The 27,195-nt window shown below is 40.1% G+C and overlaps 1 protein-coding gene and 1 pseudogene across 1 annotated transcript; both read left to right on the top strand.

Moving 5' to 3' along the window:
- Positions 1-1,080: 1,080 nt before the first annotated feature.
- Positions 1,081-1,748, top strand: LOC121773557. The gene has a single exon (XM_042170437.1). The coding sequence runs from the start codon at positions 1,136-1,138 to the stop codon at positions 1,484-1,486; it is 351 nt and encodes a 116-aa protein (XP_042026371.1). The 5' UTR covers positions 1,081-1,135; the 3' UTR covers positions 1,487-1,748.
- A 5,491-nt stretch (positions 1,749-7,239) lies between these two features.
- Positions 7,240-25,566, top strand: LOC121774498 (annotated as a pseudogene).
- The last annotated feature ends 1,629 nt before the right edge of the window (positions 25,567-27,195 follow it).

The following is a 27,195-nucleotide window of genomic DNA, read 5'->3' as shown; positions in this document are numbered from 1 at the left end:
ATAGGTGATATGTGAATAATATAACTGTATCTTTTATTTTGGATATATAGGAGAATATGAGATTGATTTTTTTAAAAATATTCATTATTCCCTCCGTCCCACATAATTTGGGACACTTTGACCGGGCACGGGTTTTAAGAAATGTAATGAAAAGTGAGTTGAAAAAGTTAGTGGAATGTGGGTCCCACTTTTATATATTAGTTTTATAATTAAATGTGAGTAGGAATGAGTTAGTGGAATGTGTGGTCCACTACTAAAAATGGTAAAAGTGAAATGGGTCAAATTATGTGGGACGACCCAAAATGGAAAACTGGGTCAAATTATGTGGGACGGAGGGAGTATTTGCGTAGATTAATTAAATGGAGCAATTAAATGGAGTGGACTTTGGAAGTCTACGTGATCGTAACTCGTAATAATACCCCCACTTCTTGGTTCGAAAATATTAAGATTTGACTTTCAATGCATAGACTTCAGCACTTCACAATATTAAATTATTAATTATCATACATATATAGTGGCTAGGAAAGAAAGACGCAAACCTATTGACACTCAGAATCTCAGATCATCAGATGTATTGTTCATCTATTCTAAAATTGACAATTCCTCATTAAATTTTATTACATTTAATTAGAATTTAGTAATTATAATTGAAATGTAATTATACAAATGCAGTTATACTAATACTTCTTTCATTCGCAACAAAAAGTAGTTACTTTTTGCCATTTTAACCAATCTACCAAAATAGTCATTTTTCATGTATGTAGGTAGCTACCTCCATGGTGGAATCCATTCTACTAACTTTATTTGTTCATATTTATATATTTATAATTTATGACGCATTCAATAGTTCCATAGTATTTAACTTGATATTTCCTTGTCAATTCTAATACCATTAATAAATCGCATTCCATATATATTAACTAATTTCAGTTAGAAAGTGATTATTTACAAAATGACACCACAAAATGTCAAAATCAGCACTTCCCTAATTAAAAGCGTGTGGTCCTGACGCAGAGTAATTAACAAAACCTTAATCCCACCACCCCTCTTCTACACCTCTATAAAAGCCACCAAAATCTCAACCACATAAAACAGTCTTAACACCAGAGCCAAATTAAAAACACTAATTCCAGTCATGTCAAACGGCTACAGCCACTCCCCTCCGCCTGTCCACCTCTGCTTCTTCCTGGTCATCCTCTTCACCTTCGTCGGAATCACCTGGTACGTCAACTACGAGTCCATCTTCGAGGGCATCTTCGATCAAATCAAGCTCCTCCTCATGCTGTCGCCGCTCCTCCTCCTCCTCGCCGTGCATTTGCTCTCCGCCTTCGACGCCTCCTTCTTCTTCCTCCCGCTGCCGGAGCAGGACTCCTTCCACCGCGCCGGCGGCACGCCCTGGGGCGTCGGCCTGCTGCTCGTCCTCCTCTTCTTCATGATCTCGTACCAGTCCGACTTTCGTGAGCGCTGGTTTCCGCTGCTTAGTTGATCGGCGACGTCGTTTTTGGATACTTGATTAATTAAATATGATCGCCATGTTTTGATGTGTATATTGTACATCTTCTTCAAGTTTTCTTCTTGTTTTGGGGTACTTTTTTTTGTTTTCTACTCTCTTTTTTGGTGTCTAGTTAACTTTTTATTGTTAATGAGAGGGTTAGAGTTAATGGTGTACTATATAATCTACTATGTTATTAATTCTACCTTTTATTCTTATGGTATTTAACTAATTCATAACTATTTATCAAGTTTAATTTGATATGGACTTACTAGTCTCTCTCTTGTGTGATGTGGTGTTTTTTGCTTTCTAAGTTTTTTTTTGTGTGTATTTAGCTTTTTAATTATTAATTAATGAGAAAATTATGGTTAACGGTCATGTACTATTATAATCTAAGCTTTATTTCTTTTATTTTTACTATTTCTATCTAATTCATCAATCTATAGTTTCATTAGTATCTAGTCTCTACCAACTATTTAATTTGTTCAAGAATATTTTAGGTTAATATTTGAATATTTTTTTAATAATATTTTACGTACTAATGTTATTTCATTTCAGCTACTATGTTTGTCCGCTAAACGAATCTATTTAGATCCTAAATACAAGACAAAAGCTTATTCGGTTTCGAATTAAATTCAATTAGAATTTATCAATGCAAATGAATTAACTAACTTTTAATTAAATTCACAATTAGAATGTAGTTTATTTATAGATTTGTATACGTTTGGAATTTTAAAATTCATTTTTCAGTTTAGGAATTTTAATATGTTGGTTATGAGTCTATGACAGTTTTCCAAAAGTCAGACTTTATGGATAGATAAATAAGTTCCGAGTATCGAAGCAATAAATAGTTGGTAGGAGTGCATATTATTAGGTTAAAATAGGACGCACATTTAACAATTTAGGGCTTATAAACGAGAAAAATAATAGTACAACCCAATAATAAATAATAGTACTCCAAAGGATATTTACGACTTATGTTTGGTTGCCAGGATTCTATCTGGGAAAGTAATCTGATTTCTTAAATTTTAAATTCCTGTGTTTGTTTCCGTTTTATGTATAACACCAGAGCCCATCTCGGCCCGGCTAAAAATGCACAGTTAGGCTGATTTATGTATCCGACAAATTTGTTAGGATATAACACTGTTCTCTCAAGATATCCGCCGCCTCCCCCCTCCTCCATTGGCGCCGCCTCCCCCTCCATCGTGGGCTCATCTTGAGTGCGCATGTATGGGAGGTCATCAAATCAGAATGATGCTCGTTATTCAGAACTACAAACGAATGGTAAGTTAGTTGTAGGATTATAAAATTTATAATATGCTGTTGAAGTCATCATAAATAAAACCAAACTTCTCACGTTAGTTAAAATTAATGTTACACTTAAAACAAATACAATTTAAGGCCTGTAATACCTAGTATGTTGGGCCTAATTGGTTAAAGGTTTGATACAATTTAATGCTTGTTTATCGTTTTGGGCTTATATCTCACCATCATGATTCAGTTTTGCAAGGGTCGGTTCAAGGCCTGGGATTTCAGCATATATAAACCTCAAATTGGATTCGGATCCACCATGTTAGTCAATAAGTCCGCCATTACATGTTACATTTCTCCTTTTTTGTTCATCCGTTAATAAATATTTCATTTCATTTCACTTTTATTATTTTTAGCAAAAGGATCTCACCTTCCTCTAACTTATCTCATTCATATTTTATTATAAAATTAATATAAAATATTCCTTCAATTTTCTTATAGTTGAGTCATTTCCCATTTTGGAAAGTCCCCTCATATTTAAGTCATTTTCAAATAATTAACACTTTTCTCACTTGTGTTGGAAAATTTTAAAAAATAAAAAACAATTTAGGATGAAAAGAAAGCGTTCTTAAATCAAGGACAAATTAACTCATTCTTTTGCTTTAGTAGGATGCTTCCATTTGTGTTCTCTAATTTTAGTTAGGATTCCAACAATAATGACGTTTTTGAAGCGTTGGTGGTATATTAGAAATTAACATAAATTATCTTCCTTAATTATATTAAAAAATGTCTTTAACGTGTTTTTTTATTGTTGTAATGCTATATATGACTAATTATCACATGATTATCCATATATGATTAAATTGTGAGATTTAATTTTATGAATTAAATACAATACAAACCGATTAAGACTAAATTTTAAACATGTTAAGCCTCTATCAATTTATTCTATTTTCTATTTAAAATATATTGTAATTATTATTAAAAACACTAGAGTTCTTATTAATAAGGTTTTTTTTTTCTGAACTGAGAATTTAACTATAGCACACTAAAGAGCATATCTACATATTTCTAGGATTTATAAGATTATATTATAAAAGTTAGTGCGTTCAAATATAAAAGTTTATACCTAACAAAATGTGTTTCTTTTAAATATGTGGAAATATATTGCAATTTATATTCAAAACCACATTTTATGCAACTATATGGAAAAGTTGTGGCAATTAAAGCTAGTATTCTGACACCGTTATCGCATTATTATTGAATTTTGAAATATATGCAACCCGCAATCCAGTGGAGACATGCCGCATATTTAATTGTGACCCACCATTAACCCAACTACCCTACGCAACAAAACTTGATGATTATACAAATCAACTAAATGAAAAAAGATAATAAAAAAATATAGTACTATAAACTACATTTAGCAATCATCAGAGCAACGTTTACTTTTGAGTGAGGATAAAGATTGATAAATATATTTAAATTAATCTATCAGTATTTATTTTGATGAAGTAATTAAATTTGAACTTACTTGATTATAGTATCATTTAAATATAATTAAAATTTTTCTATTAATATTAAACTATCACACTAAATAAACGGCTGCTGGTACATTCAAAATGAAGTTTCATTTTTGTTGGCCTTTGTTTGTTTAGTTCCTTTACCTCAAAAGTGTGCATTTATATAATATCTACCACAAAGAGTTCTTAAAAGTGTACTTGCATATATAATACTCCATATACCACAAAGAACGCATCGATCCCAAATTAATTTAATTATAATAAATTATTAAGATCTACAGTTCAAAACAAAGAAAAATCTTATTACCACTATATATAGGGATTGGATTGAAAAGCCGCAGCTACCAAAATAAAATGAGTTGGATTACAATAATCAATTATGGGCTTTCCATGTGAAGTCAATTTATATGGCATTTTCCTTTTGTCATTGTTTGTTGATTCTCATAAATTATGCTTTACCAAACATGCTGAACGAGTGACGACCTAAAAAGAGGGGCGTGTAATAAAAGAGACTTATAAAAAGTGATTTTTTAAAAAATGAAAGGGCAATTGGAGTCTCATAGATTTGGATAAGAAAATATAGGAGTAAACAACTTTTATAAAAGTTATGAGTAATGTAGTGATATTTTGAAAGGAGATGAATAGTATGTGTCACTTTTTAATAAGCTCTAGCTTGCATCGCATCACTATGCAACTCTAAATAAATAGGACTGCATAATCTTTATAGAAATCCAGTAACTTAATCAAACCTTGCTCAGCTTGATCTAATGAGTCAAAATAGTAAATTACTCCAACTACTAAAGAATAATCATACTTAAAAAGTCTCAACATTTGAAGAACAAATTAAAGATAAAGGTAGGCATAAAGTAAAGCAATGCTATTGATCATTTGTAAATAGTACTTACAAGAATATAACATCTATTCGTATTCTTTTTCTTTTTTTTCTATGGCAAGTGAATACTTCCTCCGTCCTAAATAAATATTAGATCATTTGAAATGACTCAAGTTTTAATACATAATTGGTAAAGTAAGAGTATGATAAAAGTAGTTGAAATAATATAGTGAATGGTGTGATCCATAAATAATCAAGTAAAAGAGAATGAGAAAATGTTACTATAATAAATGAATATAGACTATTCTATGGGACATGTGAAAAAAGAAATTGAGTCTATTTTTATGGGACGGAAGGAATATAAATTTAAAGGCCGTGCCACGATAGATTAGAACCCAAAACCTTTAGCTTCGTACCATACACTCTATCTACTTCTTGACCAACTCAAACACACAACTTCTATTAGTAGCATTCTATTTATCCTAGCTTAGAAGGTCGATATATCATACTCTTATATAGAATATTGTTCCATAAAGAATGAAACATATACAAATTCAAACACCTATAATCTTACTCAAAAAAATTTATTTGTTAATTCAATAATGACTAATGCGCAGTCGACAACATACACAAATGAATTTATTGATTCACAAGAGAAAATATATGGATAAATATAGGGATGCCCCAAAAATCAACAACAGTGAAAGCAAAAGCAAGAAAATTGGTCTTATCAATCGATCTTTAGCTTTTTATATATATATATATATATATATATATATATATATATATATATATATATATATATATATATATGGTTTTGATCCATGCAAAACCATTCTTAATACAAAAATGTAGAACCAAGCATACAAAAGTCATTTTTAGGTCATTGTAAGCTTATTTTTACGTCATTTTAGTAAGGATGACATGAAATGATCTTAACATGACCTCAAACCCAAAGTTTATAATAAGACCTAAAACTGCTTTACAATGACCCTCCGTGTTTTTGTTTAATTATTGACCATTGGATTGTCAAATCTCATGGTCAGGATTTGGTCTGGATTTTGTATTAAGATCAAGTTTTGTATTGATCATTTTCCTATATATATATATATATATATATATATATATATATATATATATAGAGTTGTGATCAATGTCGAACCAATTTTAAAGACCGAACTAGAGACCAAATCTGGACCATTAGATCTAGTTTTTCTGATGAGATGTGCTACTGTGTAATTTTTTCGGTCTTCATTACAAGCCCATTTTACTTCATTGTATATGTTTATTACTTCATTCCGTACGTAATACCTTGAAACTACAACATGTTTTTACTTTCTTCTAGTAGGTTTTGAAATGATTCAACATATGTTTCATTTGAATTCATTGACCTGAGTTTTTACTTTATTTACATTAAAAAATGCAATTTATTCAAGTGCGTTTATTACTTCATTCAGAAACGTTATTACTTCATTGGATAATGTTTTTATTTCATTCCAGTAGGACTTCAAATGCTTCTACACATACTTCATTCCAATAATTTATTACATCATTCCATGTGTTTATTACACCATATCAGCGTTGTGGCGGTGGTGATAGATATTGTGGAGAGAATGAACGGCACGCGACGGGGAAATCGCATTTACGTACTGAATGAAGTAATAATCCTACTGGAATGAAGTAAAAACCTACTGGAATGAAGTAAAAACCTACTGGAATGAAGTTAAATCTTCGTAACATGTTAGTATGACATATTTACCTTCGGATGAATTAAAATAGGCTCGTGATGAAGGCGAAAATAATTGATAAATTTGTGTCTCTCATCCATAAAAAACTAGATCTAAAAACCCTAATTTGGTATGGTTCGATGGTTCGGTCTTTAAGAATGGATTTATGAATAATGAGACTCTATATATATATATATATATATATATATATATATATATATATATATATATATATATATATATATATATTACTCCTCTTTACAGCTTATTTCCTTACCCATCAAAGCATCAACTTTTCAAAACCCTAATTAATATGTGTGTGATTATAGTTATAGATATCTTCTTGTCTTCTTCTATCAAGATCTTAATTTATCATTAACACATGGTAGCAACATTAATTGAACAAACATGGTCATGGAAATATTATCTCAAATGTGGTCTCTATTAGGGCTTCTAACAGTGATCCAAAACATTCTCTCAACTCAACTCCTTGCATGGCTACATTGCCTCTCCGATTCCCTCCAAGATATCCTCAGCCCTCACTCCTCCTTCGACATCCCCGAATTCACCTGCCACGGCGGCGTCGACGTCAACGACCTCTACCGCCAAGCCACCCTCTACCTCAACTCCATCAACCCCACCTCCACCTGCCGCCGCCTCTCCCTCTCCCGCTCCATATCCTCCACCCGAATCTCCTACTCCGTCGCCCCCAACCACACCGTCGTCGACTCCGTCCGTGGCCACCGCCTCTCCTGGACCCACTATAGGAAAACGTGTGGAATTTCCAAAAGTCTCGTGTGAAATTTCCAAAAGTCTAGTCTTTTGGCCTTTCATGTTTTTTGGTTTCCCTTAATTCCAAGACCTTTGAGGTGGCCTCCCCCATCCTATAAATAGATGGGTTTTAGGAGAAGAGAATATAACAAAAAATGAATCACTCTCTCTTCTTTCTAGCTTAAGCATTCTAGTTCGCATTAGGAGCATTGCATTGCACGGTTCTCGCCTCCAATTCAAGTTCACCGGAGCCTACGAGTTTGAGGTGCTTCAACTCGATAGGAGGAAAGTCGTTTCATCTTTGGGGACATTACGCCAATCCGTGAGCACTAGCCGGGGCGTATTTCGTCTTGCGGAGAGAGGGTCACCTCGACTCGACTTGAAGAAGAATATAGTTTGCATCTCTTTACTTTCGTTGTAATTTATTTGTTACATTTACCTTCCAGTTTTGTGTTCTTTGTAATAGCAAGGGTTGCTCGTGTAAAGGCTACTATATTTCTAACAATCGCAAGATGAAATATTGTACTCTTGTTGAAATCATGTCGACCGAAGCTGGAGGAAACATGAAATTCAAAGCTGGAATAAAGCAACGAACGGTCGCAATGTCAATGCGCCATGGAGTGGTTAATTCCTTGAGATCTATTCTCTTGAGAATGATGTTTATCGCTTGTCATTTGACAAGCAAGACCAATTTAGATTTGGTAGTAGTAATTGGGATGCATGGGTTGATGAATATATCAATGCACATTTGGTTCAATATAATTGTGTACTTATTGTTGGAAACAATACTATGCAAATTATTTGAACTTGTTGTTAAAAACAACAAAGATCACGAGGTGATCGCAATGGTCTCCGACGTGGACCATGGTAATAATCCAAATGAATGGTTTGTTGATACGGGTGCCACATGTCATGTGTGCTCCGAGAGAAGCGTTTTTTCTACTTACAAATCTGTTGAAGGTAGAAAAGTACGCATGGGAAACCAAGCCTCTTCTAAGGAGGTTGGTGTGGGTAATGTGTTCCTAAAATTAGGATCCGGAAAGGTTCTTACCCTCAAGGATGTGCTGCATGTCCCAGACATCCGAAATAATTTGGTGTCAGGCTCACTTCTAGTAAATCATGGATTTTCACTATAATTTGAGTGTGAAAATGTTATATTGACCAAGTATGAAAAGTTCATAGGTGAAGGTCACCTAGTGAATGGGCTTTTTGAGCTGAATGTTACGGTCATTCACCATGGAAAAGGATTAAGAAATAAGGAAGATGACACATCCTCTTATTTGCTTGAGTGCTCTGATTTATGGCATAAAAGATTGGGACATGTAAATCTAAATGCTATAAAAAGATTAGTAAATCTTAATTTACTAAAAGTAGATAAGTTTAACTCACAAGAAAAATGTGAAGTCTGTGTTGAAGCAAAAATGACCAAGCTACCGTTTCGCTCGGTAGAACGGAGCACAAAACCTCTAGAGTTAATCCATACATACGTATGTGATTTAAAATTTGTGCAAACTAGAGGTGGTAAAAAGTACTTCATCACATTTATAGATGATTGCACAAGGTATTGTTACCTTTACTTATTAAGAAGTAAAGATGAGGCAATTGAAGCGTTTAAAGAATTCAAAAATGAAGCTGAAAATCAACTTAATTGTCGAATTAAGTGTGTTCGAAGTGATAGAGGTGGTGAGTATGTAGCGCCGTTTGCAGAATTATGCCATGCAAGTGGAATAATTCACCAAACCACAGCTCCATATTCTCCTCAATCAAATGGTGTTGCTGAACGTAAAAATCGAACACTAAAAGAGATGATGAATGCTTTGTTGATTAATTCAGGATTACCCCAGAACATGTGGGGGGAGGATGTGTTAACAGCGAATCATATCCTGAATAAAATTCCACTAAAAAATAGGGATGTGACTCCTTATGAGTTATGGAAAGGGAAGAAACCTTCATATTCATACCTCAAAGTGTGGGGGTGTTTAGTGAAGGTAGAAGTGCCACCTCCGAAACAAGTTGCAATAGGCACTAAAACAGTCGATTGCATCTTTATTGGCCATGCACTTAATAGTAGTGCCTATTGTTTCCTAGTCCATAGGTCAGCTGTGCCTGGCGTGGCTGAAGGAACAACGATTGAGTCAAGGAATGCTATATTCTTTGAGAATGTATACCCTTGCAAGAGGCAAGAGGATCGTTCTAGTGAAAGAATGATGGATGAATCCACTAGTTCTAATCCTCCAAAAAGGACGAGGTTAAGTCCTAAGGATGTTGAACCAAGACGTGGTAAAAGAGTTAAAGTTGCTAAAATATTTGGTCCTGACTTCATAACTTTTTATGTTGGATGACGAACCAAAGTCATTGGCGGAAGCTCTGTCTGGCCCAGACGCGGCGTGGTGGCAAGAAGCTATCAACAGTGAAATTGAATCCATCATGAGAAATAATACTTGGGTGTTAATAGACTTGCCTGAAGGCTGTAAGCCTTTAGGGTTCAAGTGGATTCTGAAAAGGAAATATAAGCCCGATGGTACTATAGATAAGTACAAAGCTCGCCTAGTTGTCCAAGGCTTTAAGCAGAAAGAAGGGTATGACTTTTTTGATACCTATTCACCTGTTACGAGAATCACTTCCATTCGGGTGCTTCTAGCGATTGCTGCTTTGCACAATCTTGAGATTCACCAAATGGATGTGAAAACTGCATTTCTGAATGGTGATCTAGAAGAAGAAATATATATGGAACAACCCGAAGGGTTTGTTGTGCCTGGGCAAGAGCGTAAAGTATGCAAACTGGTAAAGTCATTATATGGGTTGAAGCAAGCACCATTACAATGGCATTTGAAATTTGACAACGTGATGTTGGCAAATGGATTCACTATCAATGAGTGTGATAAGTGTGTTTACATTAAGAACACAGATAACGAGTTTGTTATTGTGTGTCTGTATTGTAATAGCCGAGACTTAGATTTCTCGGGAGTTATGAAATAAAATACTAGAACTTTTATTGACAAATGAAAGAGTATTTTTATTTCTTGAAAAAGGGTACAATTACAATTTTCAGAATCTCAAACTAAATTACAATCTTTGACAATGAAAATAAAAGTCGAGCTACACTACTACATTTAGAAATCTCTAAGGGCTACTTTGGCCTTCGTCATCGGGCCGTCTCGGCCCCAGATTTTTCAAACGAGCCGGGAGGGCGAGACCACGAGGGAAGACAGCCTCGTTGGCCAGTCGCAACTCCTGCCAAAGCGCACGAAAGAGAACTAGTTGCATGAATAGAGACTGTTGGTGGATTGTGATAGCTCGGCACCGAGCTCAGCAGTTCGCCACCAAGCTCGGCAGTTCGGCAGGGAGCTCAGCAGTTCGGTACCAAGCTCGGCAGTTCGGCACCAAGCTCGGCAACTCCGTGATCTGGAGAGAAAGATCAAAACATGAAGAAGAGCTCGGCTGTTATGACAACTCGTTTCAACAGCCGTTAGATCTCCTCAATTGTTTACAGAGACAACAAGAGAAGTGTATTAAGAAAGGGAAGGGGAAACAATACCTTTCAGAAATGTGAGTGAGTGTTGGATCGAAAGAGGCAAACTCCAGCCAGCAGGCTCCCCTCCAGCTAATACTCTGCAAAAGAAGACAAAATTCATGAATGAATCAGAGTACAAGGCAGCACAAAACACCAAAATCAGTTAAAGGATGCTGCAAGGTCAGCCAACACTCAGCCTCTGCAGCTTTCAGTTACAAGATATGTGTTTATATACACATTCTAAGCCCCTCGGTTACTATACCACACCACAACACCTTCCACTTAGTAGCAAAGTAACAAGCTAAAGAGAGGGAGGGAGAACCGAGAGAAAGCGGAAGGAATCGAGCAAGAGTAAGAGCAGCCTCACTCAGCAATCACAAGAGGTAAATCCTCCAAACCATACTAGCATCATGTAGTACACAGTAGATAGCCAAGAATGAGAACTTAGGAACACATGAGCTCAAGAACATAGGAGTATGCCTTAGAACCCCACATCAGAACATAATCAGTAACATAGAAACGGCTACCACTGGCTCAACCCCTCCATGAAATCAAATCAATCATAGCAGAATGTAAGAAAATCCCCTAATGCTCAAGTCACAGTATCTTTTTCGCCAGCTTCACTTAACAACACTAGAAAGATTTAAACAAGAAACTTAGCTTTGGAGGGAGAATGGCTCTGGCCGAGGTGCCGTGCTGCCAGAGGCGGAAACGCTAGATGAGAGGCAGCGACCCGACGGCGGGGTGTCAAGAGCGGTGGCGAGCCGAGACAGCAGGCGATCCCGGCATACAGTAACGGCAACGGACCCTACCGTGTTCAGCCTAACCCCTGCGAACAGCGACGGCGTAAGCCTCGCGAAGCTGGATGCCTCCCCACTGGCCCTCGACGGTGGCGGCTCGACGAGCTCACGGGAAGGGGTGACAGCACCGACGAGGGACTGCTGCCTCGACGCGACGGAGGGTGAATCGATGGTGATCCCGCCGAGGAACGGAGGAGCGCGGAGGGTCGCCACTTCCCTTCACTGGCGAGAACGAGACGGAGCTTCGCGGAGGGAGCGGACGTCGAAGAAACTAGGGCTTTCTCAATTTGGGGTTTTAATTTTGGAGAAAGGAGGAAATGAAGAATGGGGAAAAGCCGATGGAATCGGCTGATTGAGGAAGGGAGTATGTTTTTTTTGGGCCAGAAATTATTTAAGTTGGGCTAGATTTAATGTGAAGGGAGTCTTTGGGCCTTTCCACTATTCATCTTTTGGGCCTCTTTTAGAAAAGAATAAAAGAAAAGAGAAGTGGGCCGAAGGATACTTTCTGGGCCAGATTAATAATTTCTAACTGGGCCTGAGAAATTATTTAGTAGGACCATTATTTTGGGTTGGAGCCATTTTCTTAAGATTATTTCCAAGAGTTAATGGAATTAATTTCCTAAGCTACGGAAGAAAATGAAAAGAATGTTCGCCGTGATAAAATAAAAGCCAATAAATAATTAAGCGAACTCTTAGCCCGGAAAGTATTTTAAGATATTTAAATTAATGCGGGAAATAGTTTTCGGCCAGTTTCCGAATAAATTAAATCGCAGATTTAATTAAGAATTAAGATTTCCTAATTTTAGAAGAAAGGAAATAAAATAATAAAGGAGCACGCTTAGGCATGCATTCATGCAAATCAGTAATTTTTTTTAAGCCTAATTCAAATATACGAATTTTTGTAAAGGAACGTCGTCGCTCGACGCATAATCTCAGAACCGGGAAGCACCTATTTTGCAAGAGTTAAGCAATTGAGGTGTGGGCTTCTTTCCTTTTTATTTACAGAACTCTATGAGAATAAGTGTGAATATTTGAATGAGTTGTCATGCCATATTTTATTTTGTGATTGCCATTCATGGTTAAATCGAATTCGGGTCCCAGTAGGTCAGTAAATCCTACTCGGACTAGTGTACACGTAGGGACCGTGAGCTAGCGCTAGGTTGGCCGGTCCGTGGGTCGTGAGCTAGCGCCAGGTTGGCCGGCCCAGTGATCGTGGAATGTGGCCACATTCCCGATTCACACAGCTTGATATGGTATATCATCAGAAAGTTAAAAGACTGCAGTCTATTTCAGAAAGAAATAACAGATTTTAGTGACCGGGACTTATTTTCAGAAAAACCCCGTGTTCACTCAGCTTGGCTGACAACTAAAAGAAAACAGTTTTCGGCATAAGCCACTGGGTATATAAAATACTCAGCCCTGCATATTGTTTTCCTTAATGTGCAGATTGATCGATCGAGGCAGAGGAGGTGTTGGGACAGAAGACCAAATAAGTAGGAAGGTAGCGGGTGTAGTGTGTCTTCATACATACTACATCTGTCTTGGTACTCTTCCGTTGCGCAAATTCAGAACATTCATTTAACAAAGACAATTTCTCATAACTACTCTGATTCAGCATGATTTGTACCCTCAACACACTTCAGACAATGTTTCTTTTGATTTAAGCATCTTATGATGAGTTGAGACAGTTTCAGTATGTTTTAGTCGCGGTAAAGCTACACTTTCTTTGACTAGGGAGATGTGGTCGTGACAGAGTGGTATCAGAGCACTTTTCTTTCGCTCTGACCCAAGAACCTTCCTTCTAAGCCTCAGTCCAGAAAAGATAGTACTAGGCTAGAAAATGAACAGAATGTTAAGTACAAGATCCCAACACCTCAGCTCGACACGATCAACTGCAGCAGAAACAGGGGTCGACGCCCGCTCGTCCAGAAAAGAAAATTGTAAAGAAAGAAAATGAAAATTTTGAGATTTTCAGAAAAAGGAAAGAATTTTCACAGCCCTTTATGGGAACGAAAATGTTTAATTGAGATTTTTGCAAGATGCAACGTGATAGCTGATACTTTGCATGAGATATGCTTAAAGTATCTGTGACTTATGAGCTTGACATGAATGTATAAGTGTCATGTGGACTATATATGCGAACCTAGAGTGCTTTAGAGAAGTACCTTAGGTGGGACATATAGAGCCAAGTACAAGTAGAACGAGAATTTTTACCGCCTTCCAGGGTGATGAGACCAATTAACACCCATCAGTTTGGGTAAGCTTCTAATTTCAAGGAATTATGAGAAAGAAAAGACGAACCAGAAAGTACTATTGTACTACTTATAGACAGCAATTAAAGGAAGTCCATTCCTTTAAGCACACAGATAGTATACATATATATATGTATACTAGACGATGAACCAAGAAGTTCCCAATGTCTTTACAAAGACCAAGTTATAACGAAAATAGTTTACCTTCCAGCTTGTTCGGGAGATGCATCCCTACACGGAAAGAGATCGTACCCGCGATCTAGTAAAGTGATCTAATGTGGCGTAACAAGCCCAAGTGGCTACGTGATCCAGAAGCGATACTTATAGCGTGCTACGAAGCACGATGGAGAATGTGATGTTTTACCAGAATCGGCGTTCTAAGTTATCAAGAACGATATGAAAGTATGACCTCCAGCTGCAGTTATCAGTTTAATAGCACGAGAAACCCCATCTTGAAATGTATGGTTTCCTAGAACGCGTTTATCATGTCAGAACTCCACAAGAACAAACAAAGAAGTGTCACATAACTAGAACCGATGAATATAATCAATAGTACTTACTTGGATCCCAGTGAAATTCTTTCTAAGAGTCCTCCCAGAGCACGGTACCCCCGTCTATTCAGACTTTAGTTTGACTCACAAGTAACATGCCAGTATTCATTTCTCTATGCGAGGTTTGACTCACTTCCAGCTTATGGACTGCAGTCCTTTTTGACTCATCGTACATAAAGAGTAAAGTTTTGACTGTTTAAGCTCCAGTCGTAAACCCTAAATTCTACAGTTGTTCATATCCATGATCTTCGGAATGAGCGTATTCCTCAGACATTCTTTGAACCTCCGGGACAACGATGTCCTGTCGGCTATTAAGACCTTTGATTGACTCACGTTCTGCAAGTAGTACGCCACTTTCATTCTCTTCAGGAAAGCGGCGACTCAGTTTCAGTTCCCAAATTTTGGATACCTTTATGTTTCAAGCATCGTTATTTGTTGTTGTCTCCTTTGAGCCCCAATATTGGAGATTTATATCTCGATTTCTTGGACCTATGCAATGAAATTTCATTCTTACGATGCTTACGTTGTGATCCCCAGAGTGATCAAGACAGTTAAACATTTTCCTCAGGGAATTTCATGTGGTGCTGGAACTTTTTACCTCCCTATTTTGAGATCCTACAAAGGTGAAAATTTTTCGACCTCGATTCCAGCACATGTATTATTCCTAGTCTCGGAATTTTTCTGCAGCTCGAAGTTAAGGCAAGCATATTGCACCTTTCCCTAATGAGCTTGCCCTAGCTGATTTTCTGGATAGTTCATTTCAGTGCGTTGCCTTAATGAACCTATGAAATCATTGATGTGATTTTGTTATTCCATATCAAGATGCCTTTGAAACATGATCAATGTTCCTTCATTGCAATCGCCTACGTTTATAAATTTTCGTGGTTGATCATCTTAGGCGATGACATGTTTGAACCACTGTCCTTGATGCCCAGATACTTTCAGTTTCATTGGACAACTGTATTGTCCTAGTTTGCAGCTTACTATGGGAATTTACAGTTAATTCATTTCCATCCAGTTTTCATGACCTATCTCATGATTATTTCTAGCTCCCACCAGGGGTGAGCCTCAGCTTCTATGAGTTTGCCTGGAACCAGTTGAACTACGTAGTTCTTTGAATGAACTCAATACTTACCTTCAAGGTCGATTATCGACAAAAAAAAATTCATATAAGTTGAACAAGAGATGTTATTCTAGTCCAGTTGGGTATTCAGTAGCCCTTCAAACTTTCAGTCATACTCTCTTGTGTGAATAATAATCCAAGTTAAGACTATTAGATTAATCATCGAGTTATTGATACGAGGCTAGCAGAAAAAGGCATGGTCTCAATTTCTTTCAGATACGCATAATAAATATGTCCCCATGGAGACACGTGCAGGAAATGATGCACCAACCAGAAGCGTCGCATAACCGACAGCAAAGCGTTAAATACTTCGAATCTACGTACCGCTTGTGACCAGCAGGTGGAAGATCGAATATTTTGTTGTATAGAGAAGCAACTAGCCTTGAGTAGAGAAATATCAAGGAATATTTGTGGATTAAATGATGTCCGAAGACGTAAAAGACCTATATGGTAGTTTGAACGATCAAAATGCTTACTCCGAGTAAGATAAGTAAGCCACAAGAACAAAGACTCAATCATGGGCATGTAATGAAAGCCATGGAGAAAGTACGAGTGTATTCGTAGTTTATGTTTGACGGAACAAATCCCATCAGCAAAAGGGATTCGCAGGAAAAGCTAAAGCTGGAGAGACATTCGGGAAAGAGGAACGCGTGATAGCATCGCTACCCTCACCATCCCTACGATGAAAGGATAAATCGAAATTCTTCTGTAAAGAGTTATCGCAGGAGAACCGAAGTAGAGCTCTATAATATAAAAGCAAGGGAAGACGCTAGCAATAAAACGCGAAGAAGTACTCTATGAAATGCCACCCCCAAATTAAACGGCTCAGAAAGGAGCTGTCGATAGAGTTTTATAGACACGAGATCTAGACCATGTTGGAAAGTCATGCTAGATTATCTCACCAAGAATCGCTTAGTCGAACCAAAAGGGCATGGAGACAATAGCGTTGGGAGAAAGAAGCCAACACATCCACATGCACCGGCCCAGTGTTCAAGAATTAACGCGAGTAGAACAGAGTGTGCGCTAGATCATGACGAAAGAGTCGCGGTAGGCACAAAAGTATCTTGGAAGAAGTGAGAGTAGACTACCTCAGCTAAGCAAGAGGTTAAGAGGTTAATATGCAGCTCAACTGACGATGAAATCTAAAACGAGGAATGGTTTCAACAGCCAGACGAGATGAAACGTCTAATGGATGACTCGAATCAGTCATAAGATCTCAGTCACCATATAGAACGGCGCTTAAGAAATAAGATAAACTTAAGATCCAGTTACAAGAATAAGTAGACCTAGGTTTCATCCGACCCAGTGTATCGCTGTTGGGCGCACCAGTACTCTTCGTGAAGATGAAGGATGAAACTTTGCGAATGTATATCGACTATCGAGAGCTGAACAAGTTAACCCTCAAGAACAAGTACCTTTACCGAGGATCGACGACCTCTTCGACCAGCTGCGAGGAGGTGGTGTGCTCTCGAAGATGGACTTGAGATTGATTTATCACCAGCTGGGAGTTCGACAGAACGGTATACCTAAGACTGCATTTCGCACCAGATATGACCAGTACGAGTTTACAGTAATGCCTTTTGGGCTTACAAATGCCCCAGCCGTGTTCATGAACCTAATGAACTGTGTGTCCCACCCACAGATGGACAAGTTGTCCTAGTTTTGTAGATGACGTGTCCATTTACTCGAGGAACGAGAAGGAGCCCGAGGATGCATTTGAGGGCCACTTTAGAAACGTTAAGAGGCGAGAAACTCCATGCTAAGTTCAGCAAGTGTGAGTTCTGGCTTAATGAAGTGAATTTCCTTGGACACATAGTGACAGCAGAAGGGATCCGAGTAGACCCCGCTAAAGTTGAAGCCGTGCAACGTTGGCAGTCACCAGCGACGCCCAACGAAATTCGAAGTTTCCTAGGTCTAGCAGGGTACTACCGGAGATTTATCAAAGGATTTTCTAGGATAGCGAGGCCAATGACTCAACAGCTCAAGAAATGAATTAAAGTCAACTGGACCCCAGAATGCGAAGCAAGTTCCAGTTGCTTAAGAAAAAAAATTGACCACAGTGCCAGTTATAGCCGTGCCAGAAGCGGGGGGTTGATTATGTGGTGTATACAGATGCATCTAAGGTCAGACTCGGGTGCGTGCTGATGTAGAAGGGTAAGGTGATAGCATTTGCGTCACGCCAGTTGAGGCCGCACGAGTTGAACTACCCGACGCACGACTTGGAATTAGCAGCAGTGGTACACGCCTTGAAGATTTGGAGGCATCACCTATATGGAGTTCGATGTGAGATCTTCACAGATCATAAGAGTCTCAAATACTTTTTCGAGCAGGAGGATCTGAATATGAGACAGCGCAGATGGCTGGGACTAGTCAAAGACTACGACTGTGGTATAAACTACCACCCAGGCAAAGCCAATGTGGTAGCAGATGCCTTGAGCAGAAAGACTGCGCCTCAAGTGGCTGCTTTCCTCACACAAGAGGAAGAGCTTATCCGGGAATTCGCCAAGATGCGACTGGAAATAGTAAGAGCCCCGGAGACAGTGGACAGCAGAATATCCACCTTGGTCATAGAACCAGATTTAAGAGCCAGAATCGTTGAAGCCCAGAGAGACGATGACGCTCTAGAAAAGATCCGTCTCAGAGTAAGGACGGGAAAAGGGGAATACTACCGCGAAGAGGCGGATAATGCTCTCACTTTCAAAGGGAGATTATGCGTACCCAATGAGGAGACACTTAGGAACGAGATCATGAGTGAAGCTCATGAGACACCCTACACTGCCCACCCTGGAAGTACAAAGATGTATCAGGACTTGAAGAAGCAATTTTGGTGGGATGGCATGAAGAAAAGCATAGCATCGTTTGTAGAAAGATGCCTGGCTTGCCAGCAAGTGAAGGCGTTACATCAACGACCCTATGGAAAGTTACAGCCTCTCGAGATTCCAGAATGGAAATGGGAGCATATAGCAATGGATTTTGTGACAGGATTGCCAAAATCACAGCAAGGAAACACTGCCATCTTGGTGATTATAGATCGACTCACCAAAAGTGCTAACGTCATACCAATTCGTTTCACATACGGATCTGACAAGTTGGCACAGATTTATGTGCAAGAGATTGTGCGCCTACATGGTGTACCAGTAACGATCACCTCAGATCGAGATTCAAAATTTACTTCTAGATTTTGGATAAGCCTACAGCGAGAGTTAGGCACTCAGCTGAATTTCAGCACAACATCCCATCCACAGACAGACGGACGGTCCGAAAGGACGATTCAGACATTAGAGGATATGTTGAAAGCCGTAGTGCTCGACCGTGGAGTAAGCTGGGAGCCAGTACTTCCACTTATAGAGTTTTCCTACAACAACAGTTACCAGACAACCATAATTATGGCCCCATATGAAGCACTCTATGGGAAGAAATGTAGATCACCGCTTTACTGGGATGAAGTTGGTGAGAGAAGGATACTCGGACCAGACTCGGTGGAGGAAATGATAGGAATTGTCCGACAGATCCGAGGGAGAGTCAAAGAAGCTCAAGATAGACAGAAATCCTATGCAGATGCTCGCAGAACGGATTTACAGTTCAAAGCAGGAGACATAGTCTTTCTGAAAGTATCCCCATCGAAAGGGATAACCAGACTTAGCGTCAAGGGCAAGCTAAAACCGCGTATTATCGGACCTTACGAGATCCTAGAAACAGTCGGCCCTGTGGCGTACAGATTAGCGCTTCCGCCAAGCTTCGGGAATGTTCATAATGTGTTTCATGTATCACAGTTGAGGAAGTACGTGTTTGACCCCAAACACATAGTGCACCAAGAAGAGATGGTGTTAGAACCAGATTTGAGCTATGAAGAAAAGCCAGAAGCAATTCTGGACAGAAAAGTTAAAGAACTGCGAAATAAAAATATTGTAACAGTGAAAGTCCTTTGGAAGCATCACGACCGCAAGGAGGCGACGTGGGAGCTCGAGGACCAGATGAAAGAGAAGTACCCACAGCTTTTTGCCTAACCGAGACAAAATTTCGGGACGAAATTTTTGTTAAGGGGGGTAGAATGTAATAGCCGAGACTTAGATTTCTCGGGAGTTATGAAATAAAATACTAGAACTTTTATTGACAAATGAAAGAGTATTTTTATTTCTTGAAAAAGGGTACAATTACAATTTTCAGAATCTCAAACTAAATTACAATCTTTGACAATGAAAATAAAAGTCGAGCTACACTACTACATTTAGAAATCTCTAAGGGCTACTTTGGCCTTCGTCATCGGGCCGTCTCGGCCCCAGATTTTTCAAACGAGCCGGGAGGGCGAGACCACGAGGGAAGACAGCCTCGTTGGCCAGTCGCAACTCCTGCCAAAGCGCACGAAAGAGAACTAGTTGCATGAATAGAGATTGTTGGTGGATTGTGATAGCTCGGCACCGAGCTCAGCAGTTCGCCACCAAGCTCGGCAGTTCGGCAGGGAGCTCAGCAGTTCGGTACCAAGCTCGGCAGTTCGGCACCAAGCTCGGCAACTCCGTGATCTGGAGAGAAAGATCAAAACATGAAGAAGAGCTCGGCTGTTATGACAACTCGTTTCAACAGCCGTTAGATCTCCTCAATTGTTTACAGAGACAACAAGAGAAGTGTATTAAGAAAGGGAAGGGGAAACAATACCTTTCAGAAATGTGAGTGAGTGTTGGATCGAAAGAGGCAAACTCCAGCCAGCAGGCTCCCCTCCAGCTAATACTCTGCAAAAGAAGACAAAATTCATGAATGAATCAGAGTACAAGGCAGCACAAAACACCAAAATCAGTTAAAGGATGCTGCAAGGTCAGCCAACACTCAGCCTCTGCAGCTTTCAGTTACAAGATATGTGTTTATATACACATTCTAAGCCCCTCGGTTACTATACCACACCACAACACCTTCCACTTAGTAGCAAAGTAACAAGCTAAAGAGAGGGAGGGAGAACCGAGAGAAAGCGGAAGGAATCGAGCAAGAGTAAGAGCAGCCTCACTCAGCAATCACAAGAGGTAAATCCTCCAAACCATACTAGCATCATGTAGTACACAGTAGATAGCCAAGAATGAGAACTTAGGAACACATGAGCTCAAGAACATAGGAGTATGCCTTAGAACCCCACATCAGAACATAATCAGTAACATAGAAACGGCTACCACTGGCTCAACCCCTCCATGAAATCAAATCAATCATAGCAGAATGTAAGAAAATCCCCTAATGCTCAAGTCACAGTATCTTTTTCGCCAGCTTCACTTAACAACACTAGAAAGATTTAAACAAGAAACTTAGCTTTGGAGGGAGAATGGCTCTGGCCGAGGTGCCGTGCTGCCAGAGGCGGAAACGCTAGACGAGAGGCAGCGACCCGACGGCGGGGTGTCAAGAGCGGTGGCGAGCCGAGACAGCAGGCGATCCCGGCATACAGTAACGGCAACGGACCCTACCGTGTTCAGCCTAACCCCTGCGAACAGCGACGGCGTAAGCCTCGCGAAGCTGGATGCCTCCCCACTGGCCCTCGACGGTGGCGGCTCGACGAGCTCGCGGGAAGGGGGGACAGCACCGACGAGGGACTGCTGCCTCGACGCGACGGAGGGTGAATCGATGGTGATCCCGCCGAGGAACAGAGGAGCGCGGAGGGTCGCCACTTCCCTTCACTGGCGAGAACGAGACGGAGCTTCGCGGAGGGAGCGGACGTCGAAGAAACTAGGGCTTTCTCAATTTGGGGTTTTAATTTTGGAGAAAGGAGGAAATGAAGAATGGGGAAAAGCCGATGGAATCGGCTGATTGAGGAAGGGAGTATGTTTTTTTTGGGCCAGAAATTATTTAAGTTGGGCTAGATTTAATGTGAAGGGAGTCTTTGGGCCTTTCCACTATTCATCTTTTGGGCCTCTTTTAGAAAAGAATAAAAGAAAAGAGAAGTGGGCCGAAGGATACTTTCTGGGCCAGATTAATAATTTCTAACTGGGCCTGAGAAATTATTTAGTAGGACCATTATTTTGGGTTGGAGCCATTTTCTTAAGATTATTTCCAAGAGTTAATGGAATTATTTTCCTAAGCTACGGAAGAAAATGAAAAGAATGTTCGCCGTGATAAAATAAAAGCCAATAAATAATTAAGCGAACTCTTAGCCCGGAAAGTATTTTAAGATATTTAAATTAATGCGGGAAATAGTTTTCGGCCAGTTTCCGAATAAATTAAATCGCAGATTTAATTAAGAATTAAGATTTCCTAATTTTAGAAGAAAGGAAATAAAATAATAAAGGAGCACGCTTAGGCATGCATTCATGCAAATCAGTAATTTTTTTTAAGCCTAATTCAAATATACGAATTTTTGTAAAGGAACGTCGTCGCTCGACGCATAATCTCAGAACCGGGAAGCACCTATTTTGCAAGAGTTAAGCAATTGAGGTGTGGGCTTCTTTCCTTTTTATTTACAGAACTCTATGAGAATAAGTGTGAATATTTGAATGAGTTGTCATGCCATATTTTATTTTGTGATTGCCATTCATGGTTAAATCGAATTCGGGTCCCAGTAGGTCAGTAAATCCTACTCGGACTAGTGTACACGTAGGGACCGTGAGCTAGCGCTAGGTTGGCCGGTCCGTGGGTCGTGAGCTAGCGCCAGGTTGGCCGGCCCAGTGATCGTGGAATGTGGCCACATTCCCGATTCACACAGCTTGATATGGTATATCATCAGAAAGTTAAAAGACTGCAGTCTATTTCAGAAAGAAATAACAGATTTTAGTGACCGGGACTTATTTTCAGAAAAACCCCGTGTTCACTCAGCTTGGCTGACAACTAAAAGAAAACAGTTTTCGGCATAAGCCACTGGGTATATAAAATACTCAGCCCTGCATATTGTTTTCCTTAATGTGCAGATTGATCGATCGAGGCAGAGGAGGTGTTGGGACAGAAGACCAAATAAGTAGGAAGGTAGCGGGTGTAGTGTGTCTTCATACATACTACATCTGCCTTGGTACTCTTCCGTTGCGCAAATTCAGAACATTCATTTAACAAAGACAATTTCTCATAACTACTCTGATTCAGCATGATTTGTACCCTCAACACACTTCAGACAATGTTTCTTTTGATTTAAGCATCTTATGATGAGTTGAGACAGTTTCAGTATGTTTTAGTCGCGGTAAAGCTACACTTTCTTTGACTAGGGAGATGTGGTCGTGACATGTATGTTGATCATATGTTGATAATGGGCAGCGATAGTGCCATTATTAACGAGAGAAAAAACATGTTGAAAAGAAATTTCGATATGAAAGATATGGGTCTAGCTGATGTGATTCTCGGAATCAAATTATTGAGGACTAATGAGGGAATTGCCTTAACGCAATCTCATTATGTTGAGAAAATGCTTAAGAAATTCAACTTGTTTGATTGTAAGCCAGCAAAGACTCCTTTGGAGCTCAATGTCCATCTGAGCAAGAATATGGGTGATTCTGTTGCTCAAGAAGAGTATGCAAAGGTCATAGGAAGTTTGATGTTTAGCACAAACTGTACTCGACCTGATCTTGCTTGTCCTGTAAACAAGTTTAGCCGATTTACGAGCAACCCAAGTAAGGAACATTGGAAAGCTCTGTGTAGAGTTTTGAGATACTTGAAGTATACTCTTAACTTTGGGTTGCATTACACAAGATATCCTCAAGTACTTGAAGGGTACTGTGATGCTAATTGGATCTCTGATTCAAAAGACTCATTTTCGACAAGTGGGAATGTGTTCACTGTGGAGGGTGGTGCTGTCTCGTGGAAATCAACGAAACAGATGTGTATTGCTCGTTCCACCATGGAATCTGAGTTTATCGCATTGGATAAAGCAGGGGAAGAAGCCGAGTGGCTCAGAAATTTCCTAGAATGTATTCCATGTTGGAAGAAGCCAGTGCCCGCAGTATTGATACACTGTGATAGCAAAGCAGCTATAGGTAGAGCACAAAGTGGCTTTTATAATGGTAAGTCTCGACATATTCGTCGGAGACATAATACCGTAAGGCAGTTGATCACAAGTGGCATTATCTCAGTTGACTATGTAAAGTCAGTGGATAACTTAGCGGATCCGTTAACAAAAGGTTTTAACCGTGATCAAATGCATAAATTGCTAAAAGGAATGGGACTGAAAACCACATCTTAAAAGATGAGTATAGTGGTAACCCAACCATACGATTGGAGATCCCATGAGATTGGTTCAATGGGAAAACAAAGCTATACAAATCTAGCTGTAACACTCAGAAGATTTTAATCTTCGCCCATTCTTTAGAAAGCATTGAGTGTTGTAACCTGCACGTGGTAAGAGGTTAAGTCTTTAGACTTTTAATGATTCTTGAAATCTCAAGGAGATGCAGTATGGCAGGATACTCATGAAAGAATCACCTATGTAAGTGAGAAGTGGGGCCGCTTCGTGTGTGTGAGTCACTTATGAATTCCAAAGAGGTGTTCCACGGCTGAAACGGACACAAACGTGAGAACTGATGGAGTTGAGACAATATTGTGTTGATGCTATTGACTAGGCATACACCAAGGAGGAATAGTTCAAGGCATCGCGTCCACTAGTCCGCCGGTTTGTCCGATAGTGTTGACTATGGAAGGTTCAAAACCACAAGTTACCTCTCCAAATACAGTATCGTTTCCTGAGAACTGAGCAAAAGAGTCTGCATACATGCATTTGTGTCTGGTGTTGGTTTGAGCTTGCAGCGCTCTAACCAATGTGGGGGATTGTAGGAAAACGTGTGGAATTTCCAAAAGTCACGTGTGGAATTTCCAAAAGTCACGTGTGGAATTTCCAAAAGTCTAGTCATTTGGCCTTTCATGTTTTTTGGTTTCCCTTAATTCCAAGACCTTTGAGGTGGCCTCCCCCATCCTATAAATAGATGGGTTTTAGGAGAAGAGAATACAACAAAAAACGAATCACTCTCTCTTCTCTCTATCTTAAGCATTCTAGTTCGCATTAGGAGCATTGCATTGCTCGGTTCTCACCTCCAATTCAAGTTCGCCGGAGCCTACGAGTTTGAGGTGCTTCAACTCGATAGGAGGAAAGTCGTTTCATCTTTGGGGACATTACGCCAATCCGTGAGCACTAGCCGGGGCGTATTTCGTCTTGCGGAGAGAGGGTCACCTCGACTCGACTTGAAGAAGAATATAGTTTGCATCTCTTTACTTTCGTTGTAATTTATTTGTTACATTTACCTTCCAGTTTTGTGTTCTTTGTAATAGCAAGGGTTGCCCGTGTAAAGGCTACTATATTTCCAACACCCACCACGTCGACACCATTGAAGATTCGGTAGAGGAAAGGCGCACCTTCATGCTCGAGCTCCCCAAGCACTCCAGACTAGCGATCATCGCCCCATATTTGGACCATGTGGCGGCGCGTGCGGCGGAATTTGAGCGCGTGCTGCTCGACTGCCGCCTCTTTACCAACAACGCAAGCGGCTCGTTCGATTCGAGATGGTCGTTGGTGGCGTTCCGCCACCCCTCCACATTCGATACGCTAGCGCTGGAGCCGGAGATGAAGAAGCAGCTGGTGGAGGACTTAACGACGTTTGCTGACGGCGGAGAGTTTTATAAGAGAATCGGCCGCGCATAGAAACGGGGCTATTTACTGTACGGACCTCCCGGCACCGGAAAATCCAGTCCCATCGCCACCATGGCGAATTTCCTCCGCTACGACGTGTATGATCTCGAGCTCAGCAAAGTTAAGGACAATTCAGAGCTCAGGGTGTTGGAGATATAGCTATAAAAAAACACTAACCGGGCGTAATACAACCCGAGAGAAGACAAATAAAATAGAAACGAAAATTACAGTGGAAATTCGAAACTGTAAAGATGAACTTAGCCGAGTCGATGAAGGCCTCTTTCCGCAAGACGAGATACGCCCCGGTAGTGTTCTCGGTTTTGGCGTGTCGTCCCCAAAGATAAAACGGCTACGTTTCGTTCGTTGCAATACCGCAGTTGGAACGAGCTCCGGCGAACTGGAAGAGGAAGAGGGCAGAGTTTTCGACAGAAAAACAATGCAGAGATGGGGAGAGAGCTTATGCTATTATGCTTGTGAATGTTGTGTCTAATGCAGTGGAATAGCTAGCCTATTTATAGGTCAACCCACCATGCAGGGTCAACCAAGCCATGAAGGCTCATCATGGCAGATTCGTAACCGTCGGCGGTTACAGGCCAAGCCACCACGCTTGACTATCCATGACTCCTAGCTCAGCTGGTTGAGAAGGGAGGCAAGGATACCGCCCATCCAGGAGGTCTTGAGTTCGAATCCTGGATGGTGCAACCTGGGATTAATTTCCCCTGTGGGCCTTTACAAGGCTTGTTGCCTTGGGGCTTGGCAAGCTGATGAGCCTTGACATGTCCAGGACAGCGCTGGTCTACGGGCCGAACCCGTCGGAGGGTGGCTGGTCTACGAGCCTGACCAAGGCTAGTTCACGAGACCGAATCCGGCTGGAGGGAGGCTAGTTCATGAGCCACGAGGGTTGGGAAGGGCTAGTTAGCTTGCCAAATGTATCACGAACTCCGATGTATGTGTGTGTGTAAAAAAAAGCCACCACGCTTGACGATGTGTCAAGCCACTTGGATTGCTGACTCGGCGGTGGTCTAAAAAGATTAGTAATGGTCCAGACCCAAGCCAAAAGACCACCCAAAGACCAATTGCCAAGATCCAAGTCCAAGATCGAGATCGGGCCCGGGCCCGCGACCACGAGCATGAGCTCTGGCTCCGGCGGGCGGGCGGCGCGCGTGTGCGCACGTGTGGGCTCTTTCACCCATCTTGATCCACTATAATTATTAAGTAACATAAATTCACTTAATTTAAACACATTAAAAGATGTGCCACTTCTCCAATATGGGATAATTAACACTAGTTAATTATTCTCTAAGCTCAAACTTCAAGCTTTAATTAAAAGCTAATTATGCCCAACTTTAATCCACTATTTCTCACTCATCGGAAATCGGATTAGAGGAAGTGAATATACTACATTTATCTACGTAAAATGTAGATCAACGCTATATCATTTAATTTCACAAAATTAAATGTCTCGTCACATTTATTGTTTGGTCAAAATCCATTGACCGGACATATTTAATCCATAATTTTGCAAACCCCCACATGAGTGGAAATAGCCAAATGCATATGCATGCAGACACAAGTTCAACCCTCGAGAGGTGTATAAGCATAAGGATAGATAGTTGTTGGCTTTGAACCCTCCATAGTCGACACCATCGGATACACAGGCGGCTTAGTAGTGCGATGCTTTGAACTAATCCCCCACGGCGTGCACCGAGACAATGGTGTTAACGCTTAAACACCTCAACCTCATCCGTTCTTACGTTTTGTGTCCATTGCGGTCTTGGACACCACTTT

This window comes from Salvia splendens, chromosome 17 (genome assembly GCF_004379255.2).
Source record: "Salvia splendens isolate huo1 chromosome 17, SspV2, whole genome shotgun sequence".
In the NCBI taxonomy this organism is placed as follows: Eukaryota; Viridiplantae; Streptophyta; class Magnoliopsida; order Lamiales; family Lamiaceae; genus Salvia; species Salvia splendens.
This window is presented reverse-complemented; position numbering and strand designations above follow the sequence as displayed.

What these genes read in the sequence shown, in the direction of transcription:
- LOC121773557 (XM_042170437.1), top strand. Translation starts at nt 1,136, where the DNA reads ATGTCAAACGGCTACAGCCACTCCCCTCCGCCTGTCCACCTCTGCTTC.